Below are 12,368 nucleotides of genomic sequence, written 5' to 3'. Positions count from 1 at the left end.
ATTACCTGGAACAGGGCCTACTGCTGATCCCTGTGGGTCCCCAGCATATGCTACATGCTAACAGTTTTGAACAAAGGAGCTACCAGGCCAGAGATGAGCTTTGTAAACCCAGATCAGGTCTCAACATGGTATTTTTAGTTGTCCTCTTAAACAATAGCAATTTGGTGAGGGGAAACCTCATAGCTCCTTGGGGAATTAAAGCTCTTGCTGAGAAGCCACAGCTTTGGTCTTTTGTGTCACCAGGTTCTTATTCCCGAGCTCTTGCTCCCTGTTTGCCTTTCAGGCATTTTGAGGCTTCAGTCTCAAGGCTCTGAGTCTCAGTAAAGTTCATTCAACTTCTTGCCCTCACACCAAGCCATTCATTGATATGTCAAAATACCCTAGTACCAAAAGACATAGCCAACCTAAAAAAATGAAAATCTGAGGGCTTGTCTACACACAGAGTTACACCAATTAAATAAAAGGTATGTAATTTTAAACCAGTTTATTTAAACAGGTGAAAAAGGTTGTGTGGACATGGTTATGGAGGCAGTGTGTCTGAGTGGACAAAGCAATGCCTGGCTTATGTTCCTGACTCTGCCTCTGGCCTCCTATGAAAATCATGTAATTTATCCATGCCTCAGTTTCCCTATCCATTGCATGAGGTTAGTGATACTGACCTCTTTTGTAAAGTGCTTTGAGATCTATGGTTGAAAGGTGCTATATAAGAGCTAGGCATTATTATGATTATTTATTTCTTTTATTTTGGCTTGAACCAGGTTTAGTTCGGTTTTAAGTTAGAACACAATAAGCTTCTTTGAAGCTGAAATAAGAGTAAACCCACATGGGTTTGCTCTGGTTTAACTAAACCAGTTTAATTAAACCATGCAAGTTTGTGTTTAGACTACTTTAATTTGATTATTCACTGTTCTCTTTTTCCACATTTACTTCAGTCTGGAAATTTTTGACCACTTACTCCCAGATTTCTGCTTTCCTTCAGGTTTGCTGTGGTGTGGATTTAGATCAAATTCATATTTGACACACCTTCTGTTGTGTTGTATTAACATTTTAAAACAAAAGCATCAACAATAAATTAAACTTTTCCAAGACCAGTAGTTTGCTACATCAGTCTCTCTAAAGTATCAGCCTTGAATATACATATAGCCATTTAAAAAGATGCATTCTATTAATAAACGAAGTGCCTGATTCTCCACTGCTTTGCAGCTTGTGTATACCTGGGCAAATTGTGGGTAAAATGCTACCAATTGTAGCATTTTATATTTACTTGACATGTGTGTCCTGTGTCATTTTTTCCTGTGAACAAAGTGGTATGTGATCATGTAAGTTTAAGACTGTATCATAATGCATATGCACACAGGGCTGAATTAATTTGCACAGTCAATCTTAATTCTGATATTTCCTAACTTTTGAGAGTTTGATTTTTCAACTTTAACATTCTTTTAGCATAGAGTTTTTTATATGCAGTAAATTATTTCCTCTAGTATAACCAAGACTTTTCCAAACTGTGGTGGAATCAACAATTTATTGCGTATGCTTGCCAACTATAATCCAATTTTTAAGTATTCTCATCTATCTTTCTCTCCTTTAGATTTTCTGCAGGGTGCACTAGAGGAAGCAGAAAAGCCATGAAAATCTGAAGAGGATCCTCAGGAGGATTTTTCTATCTGATGTCAAAAGCATTTACAATGCAGCTGTACCAATCCAGGTTACTCTATTCCGAATGGAGTGAATGCATTCTTCAGAAGGAGAAGGTCCTACTAATTGTACAAAAAAATTTATTCCTATCAAATTGATTAGATTTTCTTCGCAACCATAAGTCTTAGCATCCATTCTGTGGATAAAGCCTAACCACTTATCAAACTGTTATAGCAAATGTTTGTTAATCTGTAATATCATCCCGTAATAAAGATCCTGTTGACTGATCAAAGACTATTTTACACACAGTTAAAAGCAACCTTTGTTTCATGGTATGTTGTATCTGATTTTTTAGATATTCTGTACTCCCTCTCCCTTTGCGGTCACGTTACCATTTTCTCATAATGTCACAGTTTGGACAAAAAATAGCTATCTCCTTGCCACCACTGCAAACCAATCACAATTTCCACATAGGTGAATTCACCACAAGAAGAAAGGCAGATAATCCACCAAGGCTTCTCTAACCCCCTCCTCCCTGATTTATACTTCTGCTCTCAAGAGATACAGTGTAAAATATGGTTATGTCAAGGGCAAAATGTTTCCTTCCCTTTTCCTGTTATACAAAAGTCATGTGAATAAGGTTTACATTGTAATTACCGTAAGCACACCAACACATGGATATTCTTATTGTGCTTTTTACTGATACAGTAAGTATGCTGAGACCCGTTATTCTTATGAATCAGTCTGTTCTGGTTAGGGACAAGATTTTCAGATGTGACTAGTGATTATGAGTGCCTTAAATTTTGTGAACGCAATCTGAGACAGTTCAAAGGGGGTCTGATTTTCAGAAGGTTTGACTCCTTTGAAAATCAGGTCCTGTTAAGGTGTCTACAAATGGGAAACCCTAAAACAGAGGCACCCAAAATCACCTTTGAAAATCTTGACCTAGATTTTTGAAATGTCAGGCACATAAATGAATTACTGAGAGTAACATGGATGCAGTGTCAATGTAAAGATGTATGGAAGGGTCTGAAAATAACTGAGACCTGGCTCCAAGTGTGGAAGATATGCAGGCGACATCTGCTTCCTTTTGGTTTGGCCTCATGGTGGTGTACAAAAGTACAATTTCCAGCCTGTTTGGCAGCATATATGAAATGAATTGTTGATCTCAGCTTATTTCCTAGTGGACAAGTGTACATATTGCAAAAACTGTCATCAAACTTGGCACCTATGTTGTTTAGGCTATGTCTGCACTATCACTTTTGTCGGCAAAACTTTTGTCGGTCAGGGTGTTTTTTTCAACCCCCCGACTGACATAAGTTTCACTGACAAAAGGGCTGGCGTGGACAGCGCTACTTTGGTGGGAGAGCATCTCCTTCTGATGTAGCTAGTGCCACTCGCTGGGGGTGGTTTAATTATGCTTGCTGGAGAGCTCTTTCCAGCCAGCATAGAGCGGCTACACAGGAGACCTTACAACAGCACAGCTGTGCCACTGTAAAGTCCATAGTGTAGCCATAGTCTAAGTCAGCATAGAGATTCACTGTTCTGACTTCTCACCCATACAAGAGATTCCCCCGGCTCAGTTGTGAAATCTGCTGGCAGGGGTGACAATTGCAAATTTATATTACTACTATCTGCCCCATATCTGTGGATAAAGAGGGAAGTTTATTCTCCAGGACTTCCAGTCCAGTAACTTTCATAAGCACAAAATCTACTTTCAACCCCTTCCTCCCTCCCCCTCTCCAAAAATCATTTTCCCTCCTTCTTGTACCAATTGTGCATTGCCTGTTAGCCTCCCATACAGTTCCATGGTGCTGCTCCATCAGGAGTATCAATAACGTTTCTATCACTGCAATTGTACAGGGTTGTCTTTTTTTAGCTGACTTTTTAAATGAAGCCAAGCAGCCAGGGAGCAGGTGGCCCTGGAGCTGGAGTGAAGCTGCAGGGCTTCCATCCAGATGGCCCTGTACCCTGGCAGCTGTAAGGGAGCTGCAGCTCAGGGGGGCCAAAAACCTCCCTGGGGGAGAAACTCCACCTCTCTGGCATGGAAAGATTCCCCCTCCAGGAGTGTTCTTCCCTCTCTGTCCCTCCCACATGTTTTTCCCCAGGAGAGCGGTATGTAACCCATTGTAAGGAGACTCTACTGCTCTGCTAAAATTGCCCAATAAAATAATCTCCTGTAGTCTCCACACACACCTCTGTGACCAAAGAAAATTCATGGGGAACTGATCAATTACTTTAGCTATTAGGCTTAAACTTTAACCACAGATTTCAAATCTTCTTCTGTGCTCTCAGTGGCTGCTAGGTAACCTAGAGAAATCAACTGCAATTTCTATTAAAAATCCCTTCACTGTAGCATAGAAGTGCCATTACACTGTAGAATCCTGAACCAAAAAATCCTATACTATTATATACATATATACCATATGTGGGAAAGAAAACCATAGGGCTTTAGTGGGATATATTACACGGTAATAATTACAGGTTTCAGAGTAGCAGCTGTGTTAGTCTGTATTCGCAAAAAGAAAAGGAGTACTTGTGGCACCTTAGAGACTAACAAATTTATTAGAGCATAAGCTTTTAGAGGTGTAGCTCACAAAAGCTTATGCTCTAATAAATTTGTTAGTCTCTAAGGTGCCACAAGTACTCCTTTCCTTTTTACGGTAATAATTATCATTATTAGATCTGATCCAGTCACCCAAAACTGCCATTGACTTCATTGGGAGTTTGGGGTAAGCAGTGAGTAGAGGTTCGGGTGAGGTATGTGAAATGCTTCTTTTTATATTGCATTTATTTGACATCAGTGAAACATGTTTGTGTTGATGTTGCTCCTGTTTGCCTATTTTACTCCTCGCTGTGGGAGGGGAAGGTTCTGTAGAGAGTCAACCCATAACACTGTTGAAGGGGGAAAATCATATTAGTTTTAAAAGAAAGAAAGACAAAATTGTGCATAATAGTATTTTATGGTCTCTTTATAACATGTTATATTATGCCATTCAATAGTATCATCAGGATTTAAAGCAGAGATATTTTCCCATGGCCAAATAATCCAGGTAATTCAGAGGAAACAAGTCACTGCAATTTAGTGGTTTAAAGAACAGTGCAACAGGAAATAGTAGTAAGAAGCTCTCAGCAGTTCTCAGACTTTGTATGAATTTTTTTCTTTTAAATCTGATCTTTGTGGCTGGGGAAAAAATCAAGGTGAAATTACAAGATACTTTTTTAAAAAAAAGTTATCCAAGCCAAAAATATGAAGGAAGCACTACTAATTTCAGGGAACAAATGTTCAGTTCTCAACATCAATGTTTCTGAGGCAAGGAAAGATCTTACTGGTCATGTCATTCTATAATGTACAGAACTTTGCACCAATACTCTGTCAGGTCTCTTGCTAATAAGTAGACCACATTATTTCAAAATGAGGTTGGGATGTAAATACAATTTTCTTATGTAGAATCCTAGTTATTTATACTATAAAATGAATACTCATATACAACTTCTTATTTTCATTCAACCAAACTTTAATATGCAGAGCATCTATGCTTCATCAAGTTATTTGAAGAGAATGTTATATTTTGTGTGCTGGTTAGAGCAAAACAAAGTTTAAGCAATCATTTTGTTAAAATCAATTTTGACAAATCTAAATGCAGAATTAGTGAGTGCATTGTGACATTTTAATACCATCCTATCAGCGGTACCAACTATTTTCATTGTTAATAGCCACAGCACTTTTAAATTTGTTTTCTAAAATAAATCATAATATGAAATGAAATATACATTAGATTTTCTTTGAACAGTTGCATGTTTTGTAAATTTTATTTGCTGAACAATATTTGTCCAAGGACTTTCACTTTTTTTTTTTTTGCCCTTGCATTTTTAGAACAACACACTAATAGGATTATTTATCTAATGACCAAAATCCAGTTGAGTTTCTGAAAACTTGGGCTCAGTTTATCTTTTGGGGTTTGAATACAATCCTGAATTCAAACCAACAGACCCTTGTGGTTTGCCTATTCCCACATTGATTCTTCTGTCCAAATAGTATTCAGCTAAGACAAAGAATAACAAAATTTCTATATTTCAAGGAACTGAATTTTACTTTAATAATAGTATATGTTTTCTCCTCTTCAACATTTACTATACAGACTGTATTAGTGGTTTATCTGAATGTTCTTATACTTGTTCTTGTACTACATAAGAAAAGTAATTTACTGCCATGAACTAAGGAATGCTGAACAGAGATTGTAATTTCCGTGTGAAATCCTTTCAGTAGAAAAAAAAAATTACAGTCTATGCATCATGCTTAATAAATATCTTTCTTTATCAAAATATCCTGTTTACAAAGTCTATATTTTAAAAATAACAAGCTGCAAAGGTATTTGCACAATATATGGCACAGTTCTGTTCCAAACTTCTGTTATGGCTTTGTTTGAAATTAGTCTTGAGTTTGCTGTTGCTTTGTTTACAATTACTTTTTGACACAAAACTTTCTGTATACTGGCTAACCTGTAACATAGCATCCTTCCAATATTTACACATTGTTTTCACATGCATGCTATAGTGGACTTAATGCCTTTGCAACCCTAGAGATCCTTAATTTTGCAAAGTGTGGATCATGTTTATTCATATGAGTCATGATGTGACAAATTCACTGAGTGCCTTCAATTCCTGTTGGAAGCAGTGAAAGATTTGGGGTCGTCGGCATCTCACAGAAGGCAGGATTGGCCCTATGATTAGCAAATGTGATCCAGAGCTTCCCTGTCTTCAGATATATCAGTTTTATGAAAACAGGCCATTCAGATGCTGCTATGGATCATGAATTAAAGACAGGATGGCCATTGGCAGGGTGTGAGACTAGATAACCCTATGATTTCATGATTCATGTAAAGGTTGAAAAACATGGTTTGGTTTAGAGTCTGAAATCACTTCTCTACTTCATCTTCCTCTGTATTTTAAGTTCTTGCAATTTTATGTAATAAACAATGTCAGGAATTGCTATATCAACCCCCTAACTCCACATTCTTCCAGGTGAAAGGAAGTTTAGAACCTGAAATATCAAACACAGGATTAAAAATAATGTTCTGAAAGCTTATTTATTTTGGGGTCTTGGTATATCAGCTTTGCTGATGTCCTGTGTGCCCATATGTCTTAACTGTGACCAACAGATCACAGCACAGATATCTTGCAGTTTTATTAGCATTAAATGTAGAACAAGTGATTTAATTAGTCACAGGGTAGAAGCATAACACAGTTACGTGATTTGACCTGGTATCCTCTGGCAACATGTCTTGGCCACTGTAGTCTGTACTTCTGCTCTGGTCAGGAGCACAAAAGAAGTGCACAAAAGCAGAGATATATCCTCACTCTTTACTTGTTATTAAATATTGTTGTATTTCCCAGATGTTTCAATGTTGTAGAAATCTGGATGGGCAATATAACACACTAGTAGTTACACTCAATCATTGTTGCATTGAAATTTCCTTCATGGTCACTGCTTGTGACTACAGTAGCGCTCTCTCTCTCTCTCTATGCACACACACACTCTACATTTAAAGTTTCAGTCTAAAATCCAGTTACTAAAAAAGGTGGGAAAAGGGTTGAAAAAATTAACCAGTTATCATAATAAGGACTAAATAAATAACTAAGAGTCCTGGAAGGGATATAAACCCTCAGGCTTCAGGGCATAAGTCGAACACTAACAGGGGGTTAGGAAGAAACTTTTCCTCTAAGCAGCTTATTTCATAACTTCCTATTACAACACTTCTTACATCTTCCTCTAAAGCAGCTGGTATAGACTAATGTCTAAGAAAAGCTATTGAGCTAGAGGGACCTCTGGTTTGATCCCGTATGGCAATTGCTGTGTTCCCCTTCAGTCTGCCAAAACAGCATTTTCCTCATGGGAAACAACCAGTCTGCTCCAATTTCCTGTTTTAAAGTTAATCTAACTTATTTATCTGGCTCCCTGTCTGTAATATTTAAGACTTGGTATAGTGCAACTACAGTATATTTCTGCAGTGCCTATCAGCACTACTGTAGTGCTACATTTTCATTATAAAATCTTTCTTTGGAAAGTCATAGCACCTGTTTTTGAAAAAAACAATCGAGTCCAGAGGAAAATTACACGGAGGAAAATTACCAAACAATGTTTGGTAAGAGCTTTTAATTCATTGTCTGGAGCAGGCTAGAGAAATGGAATGTTTCCTTAGCAGGAATAACCAGTCCAGACCATCCTTCTCAAAACACTACCCACAGAAGCTGCCCAGCTGGGTACTGACTGATACTGTATTCAACTAACACAACAAAAGCTACAACCTTTGTTCTGATTATGTATGCTCTTGGCCAATCTGTGAGCCTGAGAGGAGGACATCGATATGAAGCCACTACTGCAAACTGATTGAGAGCCCAATCCTAGCTCTGCTGAATTCACGTAAGTATTTTGCCATTGATTTTGATGGAAGCAGGAGCAGGCCCAAACTCTTCTTTCATTGGTGGTGAATGGTACAATAGCACAGCTAGAAATAAATATTAGTCCTAGTTATATTTTGACATAAATAATGAGGGTCGCTCAAAAGTGCAGCTCTCCCGGGTAAAATTTACAACAGGATGTCAAGGAAGACAGTAGAAGTATACTATTGTGCACCATTAGTCAGTTACTTCATTCCACCTCAGAAATGGCTGCAGCTTAACAGTGGGGAAGGTTACGTTTTCTGTAGAACCTTTTAGCCTGAAAAATTCCAAAACCTTGTACAATCTATAAAATGTATAGGAGTTACTTCACTTACTCCTGAAACAGTGTCATTTCCAGGATGGAATATGGCACCTGCTGAACAGCAACAGCATCACTAGCCAATAGGACAAGTTAAGAAAAATATCTTCTTCCATCTGAAACTGTGGAAGGAATGTATTTGCAGGAGGAAGGTTTGGTAAGCAAAATGCAATTGACCAATTTAGAATTTGGTCAGCACAACAGGCTGATACCTTCTATTCTAAAAATTGGCATGGTTCTCCTCAATAAACACACCTGTTATTAGTGCCTCAGTTTCATGTGCCATGCCAAAGATGGCACCTCCATCAGCACAAAGCCATCTAACATTCAGGGACGTTGGCTCATTATGGATTCAGAGGGAAGAGTGCCACTTATTGAATGTACTCTCAGCACCACTGCCTAAAACGCCCTGAATTTTCCTTAGAGGTCATTCATTCACATACTAGCTAAGACTAATCCTATTTAGCTTGCTAGTTCTGATGAGGTGGTGGATGGCAAAGTTTACAATGTGTTTTGGAACATCTGAAATGAAATAAATATCCTATTAGTATTGTATTCATTTACTAGTATTGTACTATTCCTTAATAGATGTAATATTTTAGCTGGGGAATATGTTGAGAAGTGGGTCGATTGATGATGTTAATCCAATTCATTAAGAGGCAAACATTCAATAATTAATAGTTACTTAAAGTGCCCACAACATATTTTAACCATGGACAGAATCAATTGCCAGACACATAAAGGAGTTTATTGTAAGTATCCTTCCCCTGATGGTACAGTGAGGTGGAGACAGTTGGGATCCATAAATATCAGTTTATTGCATATATTATCAAGTGGGGTGGAGTGGGAGCTGTTTTTCTAGGAGCCTTAATAAAATTACTTCTCTCTGCTATGTTTTTAATTGTAACCAGGAACTCTTGCTGAAAAACACAAAGTTGCATGTGATGTGATTGAATATGTAACAATACAAACAAGAAGAGTATATGCGAGTAACATATTTTACTTCTGTGTTTAGGAGCTACCTAGATATTTTGTTTATAGGGTAGCAAAGACTGGGAGCTTTATCTTGCTTAATGGAGGCTGGGCAACTTCTCTGTAGAAATTATACATGAAGGTGTTTGTGGCCATGGAGGACTCCCTAATCCTAATGGCAGAATCAGTGTTGTTTTGCTGTGCAGGAAGAGGAGGGGTGGAGTTTGGGCAGGAGTGTGCTTTGCTCAGCTATTTGGGATTGTATTGTGCATTTGGCCGTAGGACTGTGACTGGCCCCAGGATTGTGACTGGAAGAGATGAGAGAAGGGAAAAATAGACAGATCCTGGGAGGTGCTGAGTGCATTCACCCATTTATCATCTTGCAAGATTGAAACTTTCCCTTATTGGTTGCTTCACAGAACTGCAATGACTGTTGTCCCAGGACAAGATGAGGGAATGAGTGTCTCATCTGGACAAGACAATTCCCGCAGAATCAGTGGGAAGAAATCTTAAGACACCAGCCAACCTAGTCTTCAGGTTGGCAGCAATGGGCAATAGAGGAAGACACAAAATGGAATGCTTGAGTGCGACCAAAACAACAATACATATACACAAAAATACAAATAAATTGTTCCTGTAAAATATTTTAAATCATTTACTGTTGTCATTCGGGCTTGTTCTCTCTCTCACATCCACACCCACTCACCTTCCTGGTTTTATACGGTGTCCATTAGAATAGATAGATGCCTGGGGATCACAGGAAATATGAGGATCCTAATAACGTGTGGTAGGACTTCCAGAAAACCAACAGTTTTAACTTTAACTAGCAACTTGATTTTTGCTTTCTAATTCCTAATTAAAGATAAATAGAATTGATGATTGTACCAATTCTTTTCTTACATAATTATTAAAAAGGGTGAGAAACACAAGGTGTAAGGTTATGGGGCAGAGTTGAAGTATAGCTTCTTATGTGCTACAGGAGGCACCACTTGTTTTTATGGAAGTACACCAATGATTTAGTTTTGTTTTGTACCAGCTCATCCGATTTGACTCATCTTTCTTCATATAGTTCAATTGTTAATCTGATAAAGGCATCAAGCCCCTCAATGGCTTTCATTCTTTTATTCTGGTCAACTACATTTTATAAATGGGGATTTGCTTTTCCAATCATCTGACTAAAGTTAAAAAAAAAATTCTCATTGAACATAAAATGATGATTTCACTGATCCACCACAGTTTGTAGATGTATTTTAAGGCTCTGAAAGAAAGCAATAGTCTAGCTTACAGTAAAATGAAGACAGCATTTTGGTTAAACATTAGCAATACAATGTAGCTATTCTTCTCTCTGATGAATAACATTGCTTCCAGCATCAGAAAAATAATAAATGTCAAACCAAATGAGTTCTAAAATAGTACTTTTCTTAAAAGGGCTGCGGCCCAAGTATGTCATCCAGCAGAGGAAAATTGGTAGCTGCATTGTTTTTTTGTAAGCCAGTTACGGAGACAGTGAACTGGTACCTTTCTTGGAGTAAATTAAAATTAGAGCTGAGCAAATAATTCCTAGTGAATAACAGAGCTGATGAATTTAATCATGCTTTCTGCTTATGAAGGCCAACATTTTCAAAACTAGCTTCTAATTTTGGGCTCCTCATATACTGAGTTCCCAGCTTGAGAAATGTATTGAGAGGTCCTGATTTCCAGACATGTTCAGCACACCCTGACTTAATCTGGAATATTTTTGACAGCCAGGCCCTATGTGTCTCACAGTGGACACAGACAAATGGAGAGACCCAAAATTAGAGGAGGCTTTGGCCTTGATTGTCCATTGTTCATATTTTTCTCAAGTTATTGAAATGATTGCCCAAATCATTTCTTCAAATATTTCGTGTTCTCTACACCACTGGTACTCAACCAAGGGTACGTGTGCCTCTGGGATACACAGAGATCTTCTGGGGTTACATCAACTCATCTAGATATTTGCCTAGTTTTACAACAGGCTACATAAAAAGCACTAGCCAAGTCAGTAGAAACTAAAATTTCATACACACAATGACTTATTTATACTGCTGTATGTACTGTACACTGACATGTAAGTACTATATTTATATTCCAATTGATTTATTTTATAATTTGATGGTAAAAATGAGAAAGTCAGCAATTTTTCAGTAATAGTGTGCTGTGACACTTGTATTTTTATGTCTGATTTTGTAATCAAGTAGCTTTTAAGTGAGGTGAAACTTGGGGTACGGAAGACAAATTAGACTCCTGAAAGGAGTACAGTAGTCTGGAAAGGTTGAGAGCCACTGCTCTACACACTGTTCACAAGCAAGTTCATTGTGGGTATTCAATTGTACAAAATGTGAACTGTGTTGGTTAGATTTTAGGTCACGTGTCATTGTTTCTGTTCCTCGATTGGACTTGAGTAACTTAAAATCAAGATTCCAATACAAATATTCTTGTTTACAACTTTCATAATTTCCTTTCCATAAATATAGACTTTGAAACCCTAAGCCTGCAAAGACTTATGCATGTGCATAATTTTAAACATGTGAGTGGGCCCTTTGATTTGAATTAAGCATGTGCTTAAATCTTTGCAGGATTAGGGCCTCTGAGCTGATCCTGATCATTGACTTTTTATTGTAGCTCTGGGTTTTTCTTTCTGTTTATTGCACTCGCTCATGTAAATCTTCAGGAGCTCCCACAGTAACTGCAGCTGGAAGACAGATCTTTTACAGCCTGCAACACTTTTGCTCTGGTTTGTAGCTACTTATACGGCCAAATTCAGCAGTGTCTTAGAAGATGGGGTAAAATGCACAATGGATGTAAATTGGTCAGAAAGTGACTGTACGTGGCACAATCGTATGCCATGCACTGATTCAGCATTCAGTGGGTAAGGTAAATGGGAGTCACTTACTCACCAAGATGGTGCAAAAGCAGTTGTAGCAAGAAAAAAACAACCAGAGGGTGTAAAATAGAGCTGCACCCTGCCACTCCTTCA

General features: G+C 37.9%; 1 protein-coding gene across 2 annotated transcripts in view; it reads left to right on the top strand.

Moving 5' to 3' along the window:
* Positions 1–4,178, top strand: part of BBS9 (Bardet-Biedl syndrome 9) — a 461,967-nt gene extending 457,789 nt beyond the window's left edge. Inside the window, exon 23 of one of the 2 annotated variants that reach the window (XM_038389485.2) lies at positions 1,589–4,178. In XM_038389485.2, coding sequence (XP_038245413.1) covers positions 1,589–1,629 — 41 coding nt within the window. In that variant the 3' untranslated portion in view covers positions 1,630–4,178. The remainder of the gene's footprint in view (positions 1–1,588) is intronic. The other variant, XM_038389486.2, reaches the window with a different exon arrangement.
* The last annotated feature ends 8,190 nt before the right edge of the window (positions 4,179–12,368 follow it).

Source organism: Dermochelys coriacea, chromosome 2, assembly GCF_009764565.3.
Source record: "Dermochelys coriacea isolate rDerCor1 chromosome 2, rDerCor1.pri.v4, whole genome shotgun sequence".
NCBI lineage: Eukaryota > Metazoa > Chordata > Testudines > Dermochelyidae > Dermochelys > Dermochelys coriacea.
Note: the sequence above shows the minus strand (reverse complement) of the source record. Positions and strands in the feature narration are given on the sequence as shown.